This window comes from Argentina silus (assembly GCF_951799395.1).
Source record: "Argentina silus genome assembly, chromosome: 14".
Lineage (NCBI taxonomy): Eukaryota > Metazoa > Chordata > Actinopteri > Argentiniformes > Argentinidae > Argentina > Argentina silus.
In genome coordinates this window covers 8,933,197-8,957,387 of record NC_139668.1, presented here as the reverse complement: position 1 = coordinate 8,957,387, position 24,191 = coordinate 8,933,197, and the positions used below count along the sequence as shown (strand labels likewise).

The window sequence follows — 24,191 nt, the reverse complement described above, 5'->3', positions numbered from 1 at the left end:
TTTGAGGTTTTGTCAAATTCAAAAGCCCAATATCCCCACAAAATATTAAATTCGCCTGTTGACTAATTGGTTTGGAATCTGTCATGTACATTATCTTTTCACTTTCTAAACAAACACATGGGCCACAGGATAACCTCTCTCAATGTGGCACTTTACAATTGATTATTATATATTATATAGATATTATATATATTATTAAAAGATCTTGGTAGCAGATTCAATCAAACCATTGCAAAGTCACTGCATTATTATTATTATTATTTATTTTTTTACACATAACTACTACCCACATAAACCCCCATTTTATTCAGAAAACTCAGAAAAAGGGATTGAAAAGGGCTGGGCAGCAGCTGTGGTCTACAACAGGTGACAGACAGACAGCTCTCTCCACCTATCAGCACTCCTCCTCATTTCCCTTTTGGGTTTGTTGTTCATGGGTTAAAGGTCAGCTGTCAGGGAGAGGGGCAGTCAGTACTAGCTCTCAAAATAACCACTTTGCCCTCAATCACACTGTATTCTGATTGTTATATACACTCACCGAACACTTTATTAGGAACACTATACTAATACTGGGTAGGGCCTCCCTTTGCTCTCAAAACAGCCTAAATTCTTCATGGCATTGATTTCACAAGATGTTGGAAACATTAATTTGAGATTCTGGTCCATATTCGGTGAGTGTATATTCTATATTCAGCAATTAATATGGGGCTATATAGGTAGAACATATTCTGTACCATGAAGTCATGCATAGACCTAGTGAAACACAAAGCTAAATATAAACATGCTTTTTAATATGGAGAATTGTAGAGGGTATTGCAAGGCTTTAGAGCTATTTCTTATGCCAATGGATGACTGTGAACTAAATAGTATTACTATTCTGGAGCTTGATAAAGTGTTTTGTGTAAGTGTTGGGAATTAGGTAACAATAAGTGTTATGTATAAGTAATAAGTCTTATGATAATAAGGATAGACCAGATTAGACTGTTCCACACACAAGCACACAGTCTGAATAGGACAGCAGTATCACCTATCTAATGTTAGCTACTGCACATATTAAAATGTGTGAGGGGTTATTCAAGAACATGAATCAGATTTGAATCAGTCACTTAATGAGAAGATGAAGCATTCAATTACTTTCACAGATATTTATTTACTCTTTTGAAACTTATTTTTGTCAGAGCATGATACATTGTGGAGAGATACAGTCTCCGTTTAAAATGGGACTGGTTTCACAAGTGGTAGACATCTCAAAATGATCCTATATTGGACAGATAGGTCAGACACTAAAACAGCAATGGCAGTGTGGTCTCTATCCCCCACAGTAGCAGCCAACTGTACATCTTCCATGAACCACAATGAATGATAAGGTTATCACATCCAGCAGAGGGCACAATCGGACTATAAGGTAAAGTATCCAAGCCAGGAATTGGACAGGACAGGACAGGACAGGACATTCAAAATGTGTTTCTGTCAATCAGTCAATTGGCAACAGCTTTAATTAAGTTATTCTGAAATTAATTAATTATTATTCTGAAACCCTAATAAGTCTTTTATGTAGGTTATTGTATTAGTTTGTTTATATTTTACCAGATAGAAATAAAACAACACAATATATAAAACAACGTCACATTTGTATTCATAAAATTCATGTAAAAAAAACACAATGAAATGCACACAATATCCCTTGAAGTTACAGAGTATTGGTCTGTCTAATAGTAAGTAAGTAAAGACAATTCTAAGATATGTGTAGGGTCTTTGGCCTACATTGTAGGGCTTTCCTTGCCTAGCATTGTGTTTTGACTGGGAACCTTTACTTCTATGGTAGGGATGTTCTGTTGGGTTGATTAATGTTTTTTGATTTTTTTCCTCATAGATTAGTAGCCTATTTCTGTAAACTCTCCCTAACATACAATGGGCACTCTAGACGAATACTACTCTTCGGCAGGAATAACAGGAATTATACCACCAATATTGCTATATTCCTCAAAGTCAAACAACACAGTATCAACAGCTAAGTAAACCATATACAGCTAGCAAACATAGTGTCAGTACAATTCACAAAGGAGTTATGAGGTGAGATCTAAACATATTGATGCCACCAACAAGTAAATTAACGACACAGATATGGCATTGGACGCAGTTACTGTATAGGATGATGAGGACATTAATCAGTGTCTAGTACTGTATCTACTGTACATACCTGAGTGAGAGGAATTAGTTTGCCTGCTTGCTTAAATGACAATCTATTTGTTCATGTGAATACAAAATGATATCCTGGCATTGAAGGTATCTATAGGAAATCACAGTCACTGTAATAAAATAGAAATATTTATAATACACTGAGTTATTTTACAAGTGCTTGAAGTTGGTAGGTGAGTGGTAGGGTTAGGGTTAGGGAAACAGTTATCCAATTTGTGTGATAACTCTACCAACATTTCATATCAATGTAGGTGGTGACATGTACAGTAACACCAGCTTATGTATTTGTGCGACTGTAAAAAAAACTAGTTGCCTCCATGACAACAGGACAACACCACACGCATGTCAGACGCCTTCTATCAGCCTGCTGTGGAGACAAAAACATGACAAATAAATTCACCACAAATCTTTTCAAATATCATCTACAGTATATAATCACTGAAAGGCGCACATAGATCTATAGCGTACCTGCTCTGCCTAGAACGCATATCCTCTTGCACTCCTCCTCGGTGTCGAATCGGTTCTGGTTCCCCTCACAGCCTCCGTACCAGAACTGGGCACAGGCGTTGGCCTGTTTATCATAGTACCAGCGGATGTTGTACTCCCGACACGGGCCCTGGTCCAGGATCATGCCACAGCGCGGGTCCAGGGGCACAAACTCTGACAGGGCACAACAAAGAGAGAGAGACAGTGAGAGAAAGAAAAAAAAAAGATACAAGCACAGACAGCATACAGATCAATCCTATTTTAATTAATTCCCGCTTATAATTCATACCGGCAGGCAGTTGTAAAGGTACATTTCTATTTTTAATTTAATTCCAGAGTGTAAATGAGCAGACTAGACTCTGATGTCTGTCCTGCAGAGTGGTTCCCCTACCTTCAGGAAGAGAGGGTCGTGGCGGCGGCACTAACTGGCCAGAGCCTGAGGATGATGATGATGTTGATGAGCCTCCTGTGTTGGAGGAGGATGTGTTGTGGTTGACCGTGGGGACGTGCCCGTGACTAGTACTCCAATCTGGTTTCTCAATATTCACATCATACCCTTCCCCACGGTGACCCGTCTGGAGCCAAAAACAAAAACAAACAACAAACATTAAATGCATTATTTTTTTTCTAACGTCAGCCTCTGTAGAATTTAGGCTTAAAACATTCCAGATTGCTCAGTTAGTTGAAGCTAGATGGGGGGCCCATACCAATGACTTAAAATTGGCCTCAGACATACAGTAATAACTAATAGTTTGACAATTAATTGCTGTGGATAAGTCTCAGCTCTGCATCAGATGTGATGTGCTGACCTGTACTGTGTCAAATCCAGGGGTGACGGGCTGGGGTCGGTCTCCTCTGCCACCATGGCTGTGGGTATTGGTGCCACCATGGCTGTGGGTATTGGTGCCACCATGGCTGTGGGTATTGGTGCCACCATGGCTGTGGGTATTGGTGCCACCATGGCTGTGGGTATTGGTGCCACCATGGCTGTGGGTATTGGTGCCACCATGGCTGTGGGTATTGGTGCCACCATGGCTGTGGGTATTGGTGCCACCCTGATTGTAGGTATTGGTGCCACCCTGGTTGTAGGTATTCGTGCCAGATTCCTGCCCAGATTCCTCTTGGTTAGTGGTCCCGTGGCCATGGTTCCTATTCCCGCTGTACCTGCTTCCGTGGTAACCATTGTTACCATTCCTGTATCCGTTGTTGCCGTAGCCATTGGTGACCTGGTTGTATATCATTGCGCCATTCTCGTCTTGACAGAACTGGCTGACCAGTTTGGACTCCAGAGCTGAGAAAGCAAATAGAGTGACAGATCAGGGCTATCAATCACTCTGAGGACTCAACCATATTGTGGTGATTAACCACAAGATATTCACAGGTGACCATGATGAATAAACTTGCTACATTTGATACATGTGTACAGCATGAGATGCTGATGGAGGTAGAAATCGGAGGACTGAATGAGGAATGGTGTCAAACACCGCCCATCCTCCGATTTCTACCTCCAGCAGCCTCTACTGGTGTACAGTAACATTAAACAATAACATATTCATCTAAAACCATGATTTGTCTACCAAGCAACGACATTTCATCTGTATTCCTGTCAATTCAGGAATTCAATGGAACTCCTCTGGAGAAATTCCATGTTCAATTCAAGTGACATGAATTTGAAATAGATTTGGGCCCAAATCTTGCCAACACTATAGATACAACCTCACTACATTACTGTACAGTAACCTTGGCTGTTTTTACTATACTTGGCAGTGTGTTGAAGTCGTCGATGAGGAACATGTGCTCGCTGTCCGGGTCCGAGGCGATCAGGTTAAGCTCCCTCAAGAACTCGGCCTGGGTCGGGTCCGAGGTGTTCACAATCCCCAAGGCATACATCTCAATGTTGGCCGCATGCGCCTCCCTCACCGCAAGGTCCAGCTTCACGGAATCCCGCTTGTCCGTCTGTCCATCCGTGATGACGATGGCTACCTTTCTGACGCCAGCGCGGGAGGAGTAGAAGGCAGCCTGGGTGGCCTTGCGGATGGCGCTGCCCGTGTAGGTGCCTTCGCCCATGTAGGAGATAATCCTGATGGCCTGCTTGATGTCCTGCTTGTTCGTGTAGCGTGCCAGGTTGAACTCAAGCTTGACCTCCAGGCTGTAGAGGACCAAGCCGACGCGGGTGGCGTTGTGGCCTACAGTGACACGGTCAACTAGAGCTGCCACAAAGTCTTTGCTGATCTCGAAGTTCTCTGGGCCCACACTCTCCGAGCTATCGATGATGAACACTAGCTCCATAGGCTGCACCTTGCATTTGATACCGCAACCTGGAGACAGGGGTGAGGATCTGAGACACTGAGATACAAAGATAATTTACAGAGGCACTCTCAATAGGTCAGTGAAATGACTGGTATATGCTACTGGGGAGCAAATGAAATGTTTTTACCACAAATCTCCTTGATCATTCGAATGATGTCATCTCTCTGAAATCAAAATCAGGATTCACTTGGTGAGTGAAAGGTAATCAAGAAGACAGCAGATGATATGAAAGGAGGGGGATGGGGGTGCACAATACTGAGTACTTACAGTGAGGCCTGATTCACCTTTGACCCCAGCTCTCCCCTGAAATGACAAATAAAAACATGTCAGATGATCAGTTTGTATTCAAATAGCAGTGATGACATTCCCTATTCAGTTATGAAAGTTATGTTTATTATTATTATTCAAAAAACAAATTCATTCAAAAGTTGACCAATTCATGTAAACATTAAATAGACTCTGAAAGGCATACTGTAGATGTCTGATGCTGTGTATTTTTAAACACTGTTGATGGGGCTTAATAGTAGTCACCCTGACATCTTCTGAATTTCCCTCCAGATAGGACAATAAAGGAATATGAGAATTGACTCACCGCTTCCCCAGGAACACCAGGGTCGCCAATGTCACCGTTGATGCCCTTCAGACCTCTCTCCCCTGCAGAGCCACGGTCACCCTGTCATGGAGCAGCCATACAACAAACTGTCAGATGTCAGAGACAAGAGTGTTGACGTTAGAACCATAAAACCTCTCTTTGTCTCTCTCCTCACCTTGGCCCCTGGGAAGCCTTCCCCTGTCGGTCCCCTTGGCCCAGTCACACCCTGAGGCCCCTGCTCGCCCTGAAATAGTCCATCAAATACAGAGAAGATTGGATGTGATTAAAACATCAACAATTGTTCTATTGTTCTGGCTTTATGGTAGATTTGAACACTTGTGAGGTTTACTCGGCATTCAAATGCATTATTAGGCTTCACCTAGTCTCTCTGTGCTGTGTATGTGAAACAAGGCTTTACCGACAATATAATAACACAATATTTAGTAATACCAGAAGAACCACCTGAATTCAGAAATGCACCTACCTTCGGCCCCTGCAGGCCCTGCCCTGGAGGCCCCAGTGGCCCTGGTGGTCCCGGTCGTCCAATGGTCCCCTAGAAACCAGTAAAGGTTACACACTGTAGTTTATCAAAAGAAAAAATAAAGACCTGCATTCTATAGCACTGTATAATTTATTGCAACATTTTGAGAAACGTTTCTCGAAATATGTATTTTAGCTAGTTAAACATTTGCATCAGAGCACAGCACAGCCAGGCATACTGCACCACCTGTTTCTAATGTAGCAAGCAAGCTAGCTAGCAAGCAAAGCTCAGTGAGCTATGAAGCTAAACTATGGGGCTGGGCCCTTCACTTTAGCTAACCTAGACTTTATAGGTGACCGGATTCTTCAAAGCAGCCATGCTGTTCACAGCTTGACAATGTCTGGCTTGTATTGTTACAGTCTGAAGTACATTACGACCATTACTGACCAGGCCCCACTACTGTGAAGTAAAAACCCTCAGAGCTGCCTGTTTGTCAAGAGCTGGAGGAGATGAAAAGCGTACTGAGTAATGGATGTGATATATGAGGAACTCTTGACTGAGGTCTGGGCATTGGTTTGGTTAACCCTACTGGGCCAGTGCTTCTTATTAAGCACATATGCCGGGGGTATTCACACACTTCAGTGGTGTGTGTGAGAGCATGATAAATGTCCTGTAGGAATGAGACGCTTATTACCCCAACCTTTGAATACAAGGCGTGTGGGATATGTTCATACATACAAGATGGGGGAATATGGACATGCCATGCTATAAGGTAATACTCACTCTGGAATGCTCACATACATCCTTTTTGAAACTGCAAAGCTCCCAGTATAGTGATGCAGGTCTTTAGATGTTGTACATGTGGGGATCTGAACTTTTCCCACAATGTTATATTCGGTTTTGTAAGACATCTAAATACCTTCATCAATATTCTGGGCACTTCGCAGTTTCAAAAATGACATATTTAAGCGCTTTCAGAGCTTTTAACCTTTGTTTGCGATTTTGGTAAGTTTCTCGAAACTAAGTGAAATCACAAAAAAGTGTCTGTACCCTTCTACAACATGCCATTTACATAACAATTATTTGGTTAAAAAAAATCAGAATGAATCCTTTAACGTTGGGTTAAACAAGGCATAAGGAGTTAGCATTAGAGTAGGGGTTGAGTCCATTGCTCTTCTAGTCAGTTGAATCAGACATAGAATTTCTCCATTGTAATGCTGGTCAATCTATGAATCAAGGGGAGAGATGTCATGACCCTAACTGCTAGGTAGGTAGCCTCTTCAGAGTATCATGGTGTACTGTACCGGGGGTCCTTGGATCCCCGCGCCTGTGGGGCCTGTTAAACCTGGCAAGCCCCTGAAGCCAACGTCACCCTGGATGGGAGAAAACACACAGATATCATCTTGTTCTACCATTCTGTCAGACTGACAAACACACGTGCACACACACACACACACACACACACACACACACACACACACACACACACACACACACACACACACACACACACACACACACACACACACACACACACACACACACACACACACACACACACACTGCTATTACCTAACCATGACTTCTTGACCCAGCTACAACACATTCTCTAACATCCAGGGTCAAGTAGAACCATGTCCTTACCTTTGGTCCTGGAAAACCCAGTCCCTCAATACCGGGTTCACCTGGAAGACCAGGAAGGCCAGGGTGACCCTGCAAACCAGAGGCACAACATGAGCGTCACCACTAGCGACATTAGATAGATAGATAGATAGACAGACAGACAGACAGACAGACAGACAGACAGACAGACAGACAGATAGACAGATAGACAGATAGATAGATAGATAGATAGATAGATAGATAGATAGATAGATAGATAGTATATGTGTGCTCACAGTAGGACCAGGATAACCATCCCCTTTAGGCCCGTACGGACCTTGTGGACCAGAATCACCACGATCTCCCTGAGAGAAAGAGAGCACTCAGATGAAGGAGACCATTATCAAATGCGACTCAATATATTTATTCATGCATACATCAATGAATGGGAATGCATATACAAACACATCAAGCAATGACACAGAGTACCCAGATCAGTAAGTACATTCTACTCTAAATTCGACTTATTTCTCATTATGCCAGTATTATGATATGGTTAAGTCTCACCTTGGGACCAGGCAGTCCATAGCCTGTCTCTCCTAATGGTCCAGAAGGACCGGCTGGGCCGACATCACCCTGAGACACACATAGTTTGGCATGGTTATGACTTACAACATAGTTAGAAAAACATTGTTAGAACACTGTGTAACTCATGGGGGTTTTGGGGATGGAGAGCGGTTTACTGTACCTTGGGTCCTACGATGCCACGCCCTTGCGTTCCTGGCATGCCCGGCCGGCCCAGTGTCCCTGGCTCCCCCTAGGAGAGGTCAAAGGTCATAATATAATGACAGCAAGGGGCTGATTCACACTCTACCCAACACTGAGCCATAATGCCATGGGCCAAACTGATTGCACTGTGTTACACGGTCACTCCAATACATTGTACTCCATTTTCTTATTTTACAGCAGTTTTACAACAGTAGGAATTAGAGTGACCACGGTCATGGAGTACTGTGAGTTGATGAATGATAGTAAAGGGTAATATCCTTACCTTTGCTCCTGAGGGGCCAGCACTACCAATAGGGCCAGCTAAGCCCCGTATTCCTCTCTGACCCTGGTCTCCCTGTAGGGGTACATATGGGGACCAAGATTAGCCTACTCAACCAATCACTACAGTATGGAGCAAAACTCAGAGTAGCATATAGCAAAAGGACCAAGTAAAGGTTACAGTGAAGAATTATGATTTTTACCTTCTCTCCCTGAGTTCCGAAACCCTGAGCCCCCTCAGGTCCCCTCAAACCTGCAGTGCCCGGCTCACCCTGCACACACACACACACACACACACACACACACACACACACACACACACACACACACACACACACACACACACACACACACACACACACACACACACAATACAGGGTTAAAGACATTCAAGGATTCATCCGTTTTTTGGTGGATGAGAAATGGAGAAAAAGGAGTTAGCTACCTTCTGCCCTGGGGCCCCGTCTTCTCCTGGGAGCCCAGGTAAACCAGCGAATCCTGATGCTCCTGGCTCTCCCTGGAGAGAGATCATTGGTTGTTGTCTCAGTCTACCTTGCAGTATCAACAACAGCTTCTGATGGAACAACACACCAAACTGCAGATATCGTCTCCATTGGAGGAAGACTCACCTTAGCTCCAGGCTCGCCAGCCCCTCTTTCTCCCATTGCTCCAATCTCCCCCGGTAAGCCTTGATCCCCCTATGGAAGCCCAGTATCAAACACATATATTAGTGATATCCTAGACCTTAAACAAGCAGTGTAAGTCTAGCCACAATAAAGAAAAGAAAGTCTAACCACAATGGTAATGGGGCACTTATTGCAAAATATAAAAAAATAAAATATAAAAAATATCAATAATAAGGAGTGATGTTTCTAGATAGTCATAGATAATCATCACTTTAGTGTGATAGGAACCTTATACAGTGGGTGTCAACTAATGTAAAATGCATAAGAAGACCAACCTTAGGCCCTGGGAAACCCTCTCCCTGTGGACCCCTGCTCCCTGGTGGCCCCCGAGGCCCCTCCATACCCTGATAGAAGAGGGATTCAAAAAGTCATTAAAAGTGTTTTACACACTTACTTTTAAGTATTGATGCTAGTATTGTTAGCCAGTATGTGTGTAGCCTACATCTTATAGCTGTTTTAGAAGTGAAAACAGTTGATAATAACAGCCCATATTCATGATGAAGAGACATCATTCAAGTTTAAATGCGTCTGAAGTTTAGAATTATGTGGGAGTCTGGGTACAAATACGAGCCAATAAATGTGTAACAACTGGAGACAGTACACACTAGGCATTCATTGTTATAGATAGTGGGGCTTACCTTTTCTCCCTGAATCCCTGACCCTACTGGGCCAACAGGTCCTGGAAAACCTGGAGGTCCAAACTCCCCCTACAGGTCAGAAAGAGAATGCATGTCAAAGCAAGTTTGGGTATATACTGTAGATCAGTGATTATTACCAACAATATATGCAATAAACTTGTAACCTCTAAATTGTGAAGCTTGCCAAATGAATATCCCATTGGGTTGGAAAAGTACACTTGACTTGACTTGACTTGAACTCTAGATACAAAGACCCACTGTAATATCATTGTACAAATACTGTACATACATGCCCAACCCATAAAATGCCAGCTTGACTTATTCGATCAATGATGTTGACAGAATATTGAGAAATAGACCAAACACAATATGCAAAGGGTAGGTAAATAAAACAGTTAGCAGCATACTTGCTGAATTATTTCCTTCATTATGTCATGACTACCTATGAACTATGATTAAACTATGATTACCTATGATTAACTCTATGATATAATTCCACCACAGAGCAACGGTAACCTTGGCAGGACAATTCTTGCCAAGAACAAACCCCTCAGGAGTAATTGCAAATCACATCATTTCCATTTTTAGCATTTTCTGTGACATCATCAATGTAGGACGGTGCATATTGTTCAAGAGTGAACATCTGCACAGACAAGGTGAGAGCAATATGAAGGATCACCTGTTCACCAAGGGAGGCTGGTGGAGGTATAAAATCGAAGGGTTTGATACCATTCCTCATTCAATTCCATGCATTACAATGAACCCCTCCTCCGATTTCTACCTCTACCAGCCTCCCTTACTGTCCACAGATGGAGGAAAGGAGATGAGGAAAGCAAGCCACTGTAGACTATTAAGACGCATCCTGGGAATAGTCTTTCCTTCAATGTCAAAAGAGAACTTTCCCACAGTGCCTTTTAGCCCCCTCCCTTTGCCCATGCAACAGCCTTGTCTAATTCATCACCAAAGACAGTGGAGAGGAGTAGGAGCCTCATATATAACAGCAGACGGAAAGGAGAAGACCCCAGTGCTTGTGCCAACCACTCCATGACCTGCATGGGGCTCTATGGGAGCCTGGGGCTAGCCTGGGGGGAGACTGCATGTTTGTGTGAAGGCCATTCACCCAGTTGGTTTATTTACAGCCCTACTGTACCTTGTCTCCTTTGACACCAGCGCCGATATGTCCTCTAAGGCCCCTCGTACCCTCCAGACCTCTGTCCCCCTGCAGAGACAAAGACCACTCAGTATTCAAACTATCCTCTTCATTTCTGCACACACACACACACACACACACACACACACACACACACACACACACACACACACACACACTCACACACACACTCACACAAACACGCACAGATAAACTCACACCAGCTGTACAGTAAAGGGGATTGTATCTGAGGTCCAGATGCACACAAACTCAAACTTTGTATGCAATGCAATGAAAGATTTGTGACAACATTCCAATTACATTCACAGTTGGGATTCAAACCTAAGACACACAGACATTCATTGGTAAAAACAGCATCATGCCAACCACAAGGGTGATAAGAACTAAACTATTTACCCAACGGAACTGAAATATTACATTGTGTACCTCCTGTGCTCTCCATGGATGGTCTTGGCATTCATGTTTTAATTTCAGTTTATGTTTATGTGTCTACGTGACATGCCAAGGATAGGTTGAAAGGTGGAGGACTTTGTTTACTAAGCTTGGTAAATGTTGAGAGACAGGATGGATAAACCAGAACATGATGAGGATTGGGCTGAGTTTGAGAAGTCTCACAGAGCTGAATGTTTCCTCTCTGGACCAGACAGGACAGGAGGGTGGGGGACGGGGGACGGGGGACGGGGGGGGGTGAGACATACCACAGGGTCGAGGCGGGGTCTGACTGATGTTGAGATGCCGGGGGACATGTTTAGTATTACTCTCAGTTTTCCACTGTGGTTGGGCTCCAAGAGCACGTACATCAGCACTGGGTATGAGATGGAAACCACAGCAACCACAGAATGTTGTTCAAAAGTCTCTGTAGTTAATTAGGACATTCAGGCTACGACTTGAAATGATTAAAAAAAATCACATGAAGAAACAAAACATGTGTGAGCATTCAAGACAATGGGATGCAGCAGAACACTGATGAGATACCGTACTGGTGAGATGTCTGTTGTCTGTTTGGATCACTCTGTTGCAATTTTCTATTTGTGAACTCCTAAGAGGTTATATGAGGTCTGTGGAGGACAGTGACAGATGATTAGCAGAACTAATTCAGGACAAAGCAGAATAAGGGAGTAGAGGTAGCATAGGAGCTAATCCTCCATTATCCTTCATTTCGGCTCAGTCAAGCCAAGCAGGTGTTCTTGACATACAGGCAGGCAGTGATGAACACAGCTTAGCTCTCATGAATCCGGAGCTTGCAGGAACATGTCATTGAAGGAATACTGCTTATAACCAGATCTGCATGTGTCTGTGTAGCCGGGGTCAATCTAACACGCAGGAAAAATGAATGCCTTGAGCCTAGAGTTTCTCCAATAGCTGAGACATTCTTTTGGCTCAGTCATGGACACTCACACTGTCATCTTTTCTGTGATGAGATAATATCTCTCAACAGACTAAAGCAGTGTTTTTTTTAATTTATTGCCGACACATCAACTTCTGTTGAAAAGCTCCTGTTGCAACCTGGTCAAAGCAGTTTATCAAAGCAATACCTGCTGCTGGAAACCTGATGTTCCTTTGTACTGTAACTATGTAGGCTCGCTCTACATAGGTACAATACAACATATTTGTATTCCAGCTCTCTCACTACATGAATAAGATGTTTGTATTGTATTGTGTGAGCCAATATAAAAATCTTTTTCGCAAGTTGCAACAAGTAGAAATAACATGATATCTTTATGAAGGAAAGACATGCACCGGAATGCAAATATCCTGGCTGTACAGTAACATTTTCAGAGGATGTGTTGGAGCAGGGAGAAGTCTGGTCTGGGCATATGTATCGCACGTGTGCCTGAACAACCGCAAGAAAAGCAGATGGGGCTGTTCTTTCCTGCAGCGGTCTCAGTTGAGTGACTCACTCTTTCATGCCTACAGGAGACCTGGACAGCTCAAGGTGTTTCCTTGGGTCTGGGTTAGCTAGCATGATTGGTTAGTATGTTGTTGGATTCTCAACTTCTACATTGGCAGTAGATTCTCAATAGTGGAGGAACAAGAAGGTGGAATCGATCCATTGCATGTTGTATCGATTATGATACTGAATCGTGTTATACTTTTATAGTGTTGTCAATGGTAATGTTCCTGTATTTATATCCACATACCTGGAACCCAGAAGGGGAACAAATGGGATCATATTCTTAAGATGTACAGTATCTGCAGAGCAGACCCTCAGAGTGGTACACTCCTGTTTCCCCAATTTGTACCTTTGGTCCGGGGAAGCCTTCTCCTATGGGGCCTTTCTCGCCTTGGACACCCTGTGGCCCCTGTGGCCCCTGTGGAAAGCAATGGAATAAACAAACATATGACTTTCTTAATTCCCCAAAGCTTTCAGACAACTTTCATCATGTAAACAGTCAGTCAATGAGAAGGCTATAATGTCTCTGCCACTCTGCCACATACAGTTAATGGCCAACATTGGCCATCACATTATGGCTGTGAACCCAATGACTTGTGCTCTTGCCTACTCACCGGCAGGCCAGGTTCCCCTAACCCAGGTGGTCCCGGAGGTCCCAGTCGGCCCTGGAAACCCACATCCCCCTACAGAGTGGAACACACACAAGGGGAGATACAACAGGTGGTTGGGAGAGAACAGTTATTACCTTGTTTTCCAAAACAATTGAATGATGGGAGTTTACCTTCGGTCCAGGAAGGCCAATCCCAGTTTCCCCTTGAATTCCAGGTGGCCCAGAAAGTCCCCGTTCACCCTATAAAAGAGAGAGACACACACACACGCACACGCACACGCACACGCACACGCACACACACACACACACACACACACACACACACACACACACACACACACACACTTAATGAGCAGGGAATTGCATAGTATTTGGCACAGCATAGATTCATTAATCTGCATCTCTCTACTTCCTCCCTATGGAGTTTTCATCTGGGCTTGACATCAATAAAACATTGAACTTGCCACTGAACGAGAACAGAACTCTCTTGATGAGGTGAGATCATTTCTTCTAAATCGCACTCATCTATAACCCCACTCCATCTCCACCCCTAACCTACAGTATAACCTCACACACTCCTAAGCACTGACCTCACCAGGGGAGACAGATGGAGGTAGAAATCGGAGGACGGGTCATTGTAATGCGTGGAGCGGAATGAGGAATGTATTTACCATTCCTAATTCCGTTCCATCCATTACAATGAGCCCGTCTTCGAAATTCTATCTCCACCAGCCTCACCTGGACCTTACATATTCATATTTTGTTCCTCACACGTTCCATTATTCAAACAGGGGTTCAAACCAGCATGCATATTCCCTCAAAACCGGCATACAAATTCCCTCAAAACCAAAACGCCATTGGAATGTAATTAAGTCAAATAAAAGTAGTAAATCATCTCGCACTTGTACAGTAGGAGGAACCGTGCATGAAGTGGGCGGGGACACCTTGGTACAGCAGGTACATACCCGTATGTTTTTTTCACTTTCAAACAAGTCAGAACTAGGCTTCATGTCAGACATTAGTCTGCCATTCAGTTGATGTTGGATGACAGTCAAACAAGCAACATGTACATTCTTTCGAAACAATTAAGCTCTGAACACATGACTGGAAGTGTAGGGGCGCATGTCAGACTTGACAGTAATGTTATATGAGAGGAGGGTAAAAAGGAAAAACAAACTGACAACATAATAACAGCATAATATCTCCAGAGGGGTGTTAAATCTTCACTATAGTGATTGATGATATTTGACAAATAATAACAGGATTATTTTATACATTAAATGGATTGTTCACTTTTTTACACTTCATAGTCTGGTGGTTCCTGACCCTAAAAGTTGTTTAAATAGCCACTACTAACCTCAGCTAACTTTAGCCACCGCTAAGAAAAAATCAATGGGTGTGAATAGACAAAGTACAACGTTGCATGGCCAAATCAACTCAAATTAACTTTCTGACTTGGTTGGTAGTTACTTTGAGGTGATTTGGCCACAAATGTTGAACTTTGCTCCCATTCACACCCATTTTATGTTAGTGGTGGCTAAAATTAGTAGTCGCTATTTACACAAATCTGAATCATGGATTACAGTTTCTCCTGGCCCAAAGACTACTTTCAGGAACCCTCAGACTATAAGGTGGAAAAAAGTGAACTGTTTCATTAACGCATTTAGGTCGTGGTCATCATCTGATGTCTGAGCCAAAATGTAACCTTTCTCTATGAAACTGACAAAACCATTGACATAATTGCCCTTTTCCACAACCACGAAAAACTTGATCCAAACCAGACTCCATGCTCCAGACAGAGATGTTTAGTGTTTCAATAAACTGCATACTTGAGTTGTGTGTGCGCTGTGTGTGGATTTGAGATAGAAGGTCAGCTTTGATCAACGTGTTTAGATTATACTGAAGGAGAGACCCGGACCTGACTTAGCTGTCAGTCAGAGGTCTCTCTCTCTAATTGGTTCACTATGAATGACAGTTCATATTATTACAATTATATAGAATGAAATACCACTCACTTTTTTCCCTGAGGGACCCTCCGGGCCTGCATCGCCATATGGTCCAGGTAACCCCTGTGAACAGAAGAAATACAGAATTCTATAAGAAAGGATAGTGAATGGTTGTAAATCGCAACAAGGACAATCAATTCAATCCAACTTTCAATGTCTTCTTTGGGTATCCACCTTGAAAGAATTTCTGAAACTACCTTTGAAATTTCAGACACAGAGAATTCTAGGAATTTGGGCTCACCTGTAGACCTCTGTTTCCTCGGATGCCTATTGACCCCTCTGGACCCTGTTAGATGGGATGCATCAGTTAGTCCATACAACTGAGCACAGTAAACACATAACAGCCTAAGTCCACATTCTATCTGGACAGTGCCCTAGATTGTCAACAGATGCTCAAACGATCAACTAACTATAGTACTTTGTTGATACACTACAACTTACACAGCTAGGGGTTAAGGGTTAGGGCTAATGGACAGTTAGTTGAAGACATGGTATAAAGGGATGGTTTTGGGCCTATATCCGGAGAAAGTGTTGCCTAATTTAGGGTCCTCTCTATATTCATCAATGCTTCATACTGATGCTGTGGCTGAGGAGAGGACCGTCCTTAACTCCAATGATTGTACATCATAGGTCTAGGGGTAAACATATCTTGCACCTGTTTGCTGATAAAGAAGCTGGGAAAGAAGCGTAGGCGTTGTAAGCCACTATCTCAAACCTCAGCCTACAGTTAGGAGTGTTCCAAGGTCACACACTGTCTATTGTATGATAGAAGGAGCAGTCGGTTTTGATTTTTCCTCAGTCACAGAATGGAAAATAACAAAGTACATTAGGTCACAACACATTTCATATAAGACTTAAGCCAAATAGTACAAACACATTTTTTGCCATTACAATAATTATACAAAACAAATAACATACACGTTCTCCTTTTATTCCAGGTGTGCCACAGTCTCCTCTCTCCCCCTTAACAAAATGGAGGGAAAATTAATGAGTTATGTATGTCATACAAGCACAAGTTATATTGACACAATAATACACCCCAGTCATATTGATCTGATGAGGTCTGGGGTTTCATACTGTACCTGCTCTCCTTTGTAGCCTGGCTTTCCCTGTGTATAAACAACAAAGTCTTGATTAGACAGGAGTATTAGACAGTGATCAAAACAATGTCAAGGACCACAAAACAGACAATATGGTTTGCAATAATGAGTTGTTGAAGACATCTACATGGTACATCTGCCAATACCTGTTTAAATCATTCCTATGAATTGTAAACCATAGGGGATACAGTAGTACACTCTGACCCTATACTCACGTCTGACCCTTCGCGACCTGGATATCCACTGATTCCACTTTCACCCTGAGAGGAAGTGACACATAATCTTTGAATACAACATGGGAACAAACTGAGCAACACATGTAGGAGATATTTCATGGCTTTTCTCTCTCTCTCTCTCTCTCTCTCTCTCTCTCTCTCTCTCTCACACACACACACACACACACACACACACACACACACATTACCTTCACTCCTTTAGCACCTGGGGTTCCATCATCTCCAGAGCGACCCTTCTTGCCCTGTGAATGGAAGAGAGATAATAAAGCTGAAATTACATATCACATGTGTCATTATAACATGGTAAGATGTTAACATATGTATAACATAAGTATAACACATTAATAGCAGTGTGCACAAAGAAACATCTCCAAAGTTCATATAATTTGCATCTGGTATTGGAGCATGTGTTACTGTAGTGTGTGTGTGTGTGTGTGTGTGTGTGCATGTGTGTGCGTGCATCCCTGGTGTGAGAAACTGTTGTTGTTGGGTCATTAAGTTAATGGACTTAATTACTGCATAAAATGCTGCGGAAGTACTTGCTAGGCATCTGCTTCATTCTCACTAGCTCAGGGATGCACAAAGACACCCCCCCTAACCACATTTTCCAACAAACCTTCCCAAAGACCCGCAATTATCTACAGTGTTAGCAGCAAAGCAGCCTTTGTTAGCTGGTGCTGTACTGTACCAAGGGGACCCATTTTGGTTAAGTAATGGCCATTTGAGCATCACAATGGGCTGTGGTCTTTATGTACTGTAGGAGGAGGAGGACTATGCGTGAGATTTGGCTGGTTCGAGCACTTACCGCAGGGCCACCAGGTCCTCTCTCCCCCTTCTCACATGCACACGAATTGGCCAGGGGACACTTCGGACACAGGGAAACAACACAGGGATTCATACAAGCATTCAGACAGTTCATTGAGGAATGTGTGATTAGGCCCCGGTATCAAGATTGGCACACTGGTAAGACTTACCAATTCATCCGTTACCGCTGTCTGTGAAATAAGAAACAGAAGATGACTCGGTCAAAATTGTGTCAGATTCCGAGTTATTCTTGCTTTAATGTACATTTTCATGGGTTGTGATATCACAAAACTTAATACAGCATAAATACTATCCATTATGAAATTTAACATGTCCAATACATTAATAGCTGGCTATTCCATCACATTTTTAGAGCCAAGATGACTGAGTAAACTCTGTGGGACAAAAGACAAAAATGAGCCAACCACATCAGACAAAAATGAGCCTACCACACAAAGCTATGCATTGCCACAATGATAATGACAAACAGTGAAGGACACAGATTTAGCATATTTTTGTCATTATTGAACCGATTTCAACCCTAGTCTGTATATATGCAATTGGGAAACCATATGGATCCCAATCATCTGCCACACTGGAGTCATCCTATAATGTGCTACCTCATCTCCAGCCTCCTTCACACTCTAGATGACAACCTCCAGCACCTGACTCTGTGGAGCTGAGCTTTGACAGGCTTGAGGCCTGAACCCTAAAAACCTTTCCACTTGTGACAGAGAAGCTCATTTTGCCAAAGCCCTGTCCCCCCCCCCCCCCCCCCCCCCCCCATCCCCCCAACCTCTTAAGTTATTACTTTTTTCACGACATGAAAGCCAGCCACATTTCTATACGGGTGGATTTCCACAGAAACAAAATGCAAACCACATGCAATGGCCAATATAACATCTAGGAGCATCCAAAGTGTATATCCGTTGCAGAGAAGAAATGTCTGAAGCCACCCCTTGAAGGCCTGTTTATTCTTAAGGAGGGGAGCAAAGCTGGACCCGGAGACAGAGGCATACCGGAGATAAAAGACAAGCTTGTGGGACAGACATGGTTATGACATACAGATGCTGCCTCTACATGATGAAAGTCTCTGTGTTGAGTTGGTTGCTATTGGGTGTGCGCTCGCATGCAACGCCAACCAGCCCATATAACACACAGTGAGTGCGTAGCTAATGGAAGAGCAGCCTCTTAAATTCTATGGCACTATGGGTGTTGGTTTTAAAGGAGCAGATTGTCTTGATCGTGTTTTGATGTCTAACACCTGCATCAACAGTGTGTTAGCAGTTCATGGCGTGCATGGAGCTTATTTAACTATTCGGCGTGCATGCGTGATCTTGCTGAGCGCTCTCCTACTGAACCCAGTTTTTCCACAAAGAGTCTTCATGTGGACCAGATGTTACAGTTAACAGGTCTTAAACCCCCCAGTTGTGTCTCCCAGGCCTACTGTACATATAGAACATTATCTAATTGGTCTTGGAAATGCATGAAAGGTTTTTGATAGTCCCCCCTCCCCCATCTCAACCAACTGTATCTACAGTTTTCAGTCCAACAGAAAATAGACTCAAATAAATGAACGGTAAAAGGCTTTAGAAGCACCAGCCAAAGAACACTGTCAAAAAATAATAATTTCTTCTACATCCTGTTTTCAAGCGAAGACTGAACACCAGGCACTAAAGCGATAACAGTATGATTACAAAGGTTCGGAACACGTGATGACGGAATGGACCAAACTATCTGTTACTATGACAACACTAAGCAGGTGCAGTCGTACTGGAGGTGGTTTGGATGCTCACATGATGAGTAACCTTGCCTGAGACCAGGCATTGTTGTGGCACGAGGGAGACCAGGGTCAGATCCCTTAAGCTACAAGCTAAGGAGGATGCCAAAAACTATGAGGGAAGTTTTAGAATGTTTCTGAGGCCTGAGCACTGAATACACACCAGTCTTTTCCAAAGATGAAGCAAGCAAGTCTTGACTTGAGGATGTCTTCATAACCATATTGTGTAACCGAAATACATAAAGTTCTGCATTTATATGTCCTAAAAAATGCTTGAGAATTTATTTTGTACCATGGCCCCGCCCTGTTCAGACAAAACATGATATGTCACGGTTTTCCAAAAAGGGAGGAGTCCACGCACATTTGAAATACACTGCAGCGGTTGCAGAACTCACAGAGTCTACAGTACATTGCTCTAGAAACCTGAAAGGATTCAGTCAAGTCAACATTTTCAAAATAGCTAATTTGACCTCTCAAAAAATGACTTCAACATCAATGATGTCATGAAACGTGTGTCAATGTTATACTTACAATCTCTTTGATGACCTTGTCTATGATGCCCCTGTCCTGAAGATTGTGGAGGTAGCGTGTGGCTGGGGAGCTGGCCAATAGCCGGAGCTGGGCTATGTTGGTGGGCTCGTTGGCTGCTGGCGTGATGCCCACGGTGAAGAAATTAACACCCTGGTTCTTGGCATCAGCTACAGCAGAAAAGATGTCTGGGTTTCTGGGGTGGGATATGCCGTCCGTCAGCAGTATAGCAACCTTAATGTTGGGCGGTATAGACTCCTCCAAGTAAATATGGGTCAGGTTTGTGATGGCGTAGGTGGTATAGGTGCCGTGTCCGATGAAGATGATAGGCGCGATGCGAGCCTTGAAGTCGGCCGGGCCCTGCCACTGCTTGAAGGTCTGCTCGATGATGACATGGCTGCTGTACTGCAGGAGTGCGGCCCGCAAGCTGAGGTCCCGGCCCGTCTGCAGACGGACACCTTGGAGGCGGTCCACTACATCAGAGACAAACCTCTTCTCCTGGGCATGGTTGTCCTTGGCACTCTCTGAGCTGTCTACCAGGAAGGCCAGCTCCAGATTACAGCCCTGGTCCAGCAGCGCTGGGGGCCAGACAGGGGTGAGTCATTAGCATGCTGAAGGTCAATCCCATTTCAAAGCAGGGGATCAATCACACATAAAAAGTGATACTTTCTCATGCCCAGCTCATTGCCAACATTGTGAACACAGATAAGTGGATTAGTATGCAAGAACAAAACCATTCAGAGGCTTTTAAGATAGAGAGAGTTGGATGATTTGGGTTCTAGTTCTTTTCAGTCTGAACCCTGAAAAAAGGGAGAGGTGATTTATTGATCAAGCTGTACGTAGTACTTTGGAAGGGGGCCAAAGGGTTGCATCTCATGAACTGTAAATGGATAATCCTGAGTTTTAAAGCTGTATAGAACGTGTGATCCTAACCTACTGCACGTTACCACCTCCTTAGCAAAAGGATTGAGGGCACAGACTTAATATAGCTGGTGAATAAATCACATTTACCGTAATTCAAAGAAATGTGTCAGAGAGAATGCGCCTACGGACACAGTGCTCTTGAGGGAATAAAATATTTAATTAACAGGTCACAAAACAGTCACAATAGAGATGGATGGCTTTCGAGATTTGTGAGATATGATCATTTTAAGGGGATTACATCTTCTGGCAATTACCTTTTTTGGAATCACATACGTTTCAGTGATGAGGGCTCCCTTTGACTGTTCTTTTCCTAGCATAAAGTTCAGCACCTACCCTGGTACTATGGATGTCTCTTAGAGAAGGTTTTTTTTTTATGTCTCTCTATCCCTCAATGAATAAACATTCCTTTGGCTCTTACATTGTCCATTCTTTGGGATGGTGTTGGTTGTCAGTAGCCTTTTCTTGGCTCTGGTGTCCACCCCTTCATAGTTGTTTTCATAGTTGTTCTGGGCCCAGAGACCCTGGAGTCCACACAGCAGCAAGAGCCAGTGCAGAGAAGGGGACATCACCACCACCACTTATTCACCCCTGAGAGAGAGAGAGAGAGAGAGAGAGAGAGAGAGAGAGAGAGAGAGAGAGAGAGAGAGAGAGAGAGAGAGAGAGAGAGAGAGAGAGAGAGAGTGAGTAGTGAATCGTGATGTTACTCCTTCCAGATGCATTCATTCACATATACACTAACGCACAAGATCTAACCCAGGCTATGGCGTAACAGTTCAAAATGTTCTTAATTTTCAAAAGAAATTTAAACGAACTCACGGTACAGCACTGCAGACTCAAGTCCCCAATATGCTGAGTATGGTAAGAGAGAGAGAAAGAGAGAGAGAGAGAGAGAGAGAGAGAGAGAGAGAGAGAGAGAAAGAGAGAAAGAGAGAGAGAGTGAGAGAGAGAGAGAGAGAGTAACAGAGACAGAATAAGTGTCTGCTCAGGTAAAATTCAGATTAAACTGGGAGGGTGCTGAGTCCTTAGTCCTTAGTATGCATGCAGCGGTGGCTCTTGCTCCAGGGGTGGTGTTGAGTCTGCAGGGGTCAGGTCCGGTGGGTCAGGTCCGGTGCAGGTACAGCAGCAACAGTGAGTATTATAGGGTCTGTACTTTACTCCAGCTCACACTAAACTCCCTGAGTAAGCTTCAGCTGCAGTCATCCTGAGGAACAGTGAGTAGCGGCATACAGTAACCAGCCCCCTTGCACACTCGCCCACTCCATTTTAGGGAAGGTGGGTGGGACAGTGAGCTCTTAATCTACCCTTCAATGGGTGGAGCTATGCTGGAGGAGGGAGAGGGTCCACTTTGGTTCAAAGTGGCAGTACTGTTCTATAAGAGAATATTGGTGAAAATCCTCCTAGTTGCACTAGAATTTGGGAAATCTAAAGGCCACTTTAAATGTATTTGACAGGTCATGTTGTTTCAAAACCAGTCATAAAAATGGTGAGAACACATTTGCAGTCTTAGCTACTATTTAATGCACAAGAGAAATGTTATTTCTATTAGTCTATTGCTTTTCAAATGGGGTGAGAATATACCTCTTGACTATAACAATGACCCCTTTTATTTTACAGTACATGCAATAATGGTACTGTAGGAGTCACGTCATAGGGTTTTGTCAGGTCTTGTTTTTTGTCTTGGAGCTTTTGTTGTGATCCGGGGTCAATTCCAGGTTCACCTGCACCACATTCACCGAAGGTCTAATTTGGTGGTTGTGGGAATTATGGCTTCCGGAGACCTCGCCCACTGAACAAAGCAGACAAGTGAGCTGTGGAGAGGGACTAAGGATTTACTTACTCCTAAAGGCACAGTACACCTTACTGGGCTGTGGGCCATGATTCACTTGTGTGAAAGAATAAGGCACAAGCTTTACATTTACATATACACTCACTGAACACTTTATTAGGAACACCTGTACACCTTCTCATTCATGCAATTATCTAATCAGCCAATTGTGTGGCAGAAGCGAATATTTCTAAAACTGTTGATCTCCTAAGATTTTCATGCACAACAGTCTGTAGAGTTTACTCAGAATGGTACAATAAAGAAAAAACATCCAGTGAGTGGCAGTTCTGCAGACGGAAACGCCTTGTTGATGAGAGAGGTCAACGGAGAATGGCCAGACTGGTTTGAACTGACAAAAAGGCGTCGAACCTTGAGGTGGATGGGCTACAACAGCAAAAGGCCATGTTAGGTTCCACTTCTGTCAGCCAAGAACAGAAAGCTGAGGCTGCAGTGGGCACAGGCTCACCAAAACTGGACTGTTGAAGACTGGAAAAACGTAGCCAGGTCTGATGAATCTCGATTTCTGCTGAGGCACACAGATGGTAGGATCAGAATTTGGCGCCAACAGCATGAATCTATGGACCCAACCTGCCTTGTGTCAACAGTCCAAGCTGGTGGAGGTGGTGTAATGGTGTGGGGAATGTTTTCTTGGCACACTTTGGGCCCGTTAACACCAATCAATCATCTCTTGAATGCCACAGTCTATTTGAGTATTGTTGCTGACCATGTGCATCCCTTCATGGCCACAATTTACCCATCTTCTAATAGCTACTTCCAGCATGATAATGTACCATGTCACAAAGCAAAAGTCGTCTCAAACTGGTTTCATGAACATGACAATCTGCAGGAATTGTGTGATGCAATCATGTCATCAAGGACCAGAATCTCAAAGAACTGTTTCCAACATCTTGTGGAATCAATGCCATAAAGAATTGAGGCTGTTTTGAGCAAAGGACCCATAAAATGGTTTGAAACATCGCTGCAGCAGCTCCTGGTTGGGAATTTGACACCCAAAAAATCTGATCCATTTCAAATTTACAATAGGAAAAGGGAATATTGATTTATTTAGTTTTTAAATGTGTCTGTTGAATATGTTTGTCTTTGCTCAAAATCATAAACAGAATTGCCAATTACCATCATGCAAATAAAGCTAAAAAATCATAAGCACACTTTTTCAGAATGCTAAACCAACTCCACCCTCTTGGTGGTTCTCTTCACAAAAACAGTCCTAACCGTATCATAAATCCCCTTTAAAACTCCAGCTTTGGATCA

At 43.4% G+C, this 24,191-nt stretch overlaps 1 protein-coding gene across 1 annotated transcript; it reads right to left on the bottom strand.

Moving 5' to 3' along the window:
• Positions 1-1,870: 1,870 nt before the first annotated feature.
• On the bottom strand, positions 1,871-22,290 carry LOC310814975 (uncharacterized protein). Its single transcript, XM_083684559.1, has 36 exons — positions 21,911-22,290; positions 21,513-21,682; positions 20,174-20,748; positions 18,033-18,053; positions 17,864-17,923; positions 17,247-17,300; positions 17,038-17,082; positions 16,805-16,831; positions 16,641-16,685; positions 15,964-16,008; positions 15,732-15,785; positions 13,888-13,956; positions 13,721-13,789; positions 13,456-13,524; positions 11,192-11,260; positions 10,042-10,110; positions 9,679-9,747; positions 9,347-9,415; positions 9,163-9,234; positions 8,921-8,989; positions 8,722-8,793; positions 8,419-8,487; positions 8,238-8,306; positions 7,967-8,035; positions 7,713-7,781; positions 7,373-7,441; positions 6,072-6,140; positions 5,763-5,831; positions 5,588-5,668; positions 5,263-5,298; positions 5,123-5,159; positions 4,446-5,003; positions 3,495-3,976; positions 3,077-3,260; positions 2,668-2,859; positions 1,871-2,566 (listed from the first exon to the last, which is right to left on the bottom strand). The coding sequence occupies exons 2-36, from the start codon at positions 21,658-21,660 to the stop codon at positions 2,559-2,561; spliced, it is 3,831 nt and encodes a 1,276-aa protein (XP_083540685.1). The 5' UTR covers positions 21,661-21,682; positions 21,911-22,290; the 3' UTR covers positions 1,871-2,558.
• Between the last annotated feature and the right edge of the window lie 1,901 nt (positions 22,291-24,191).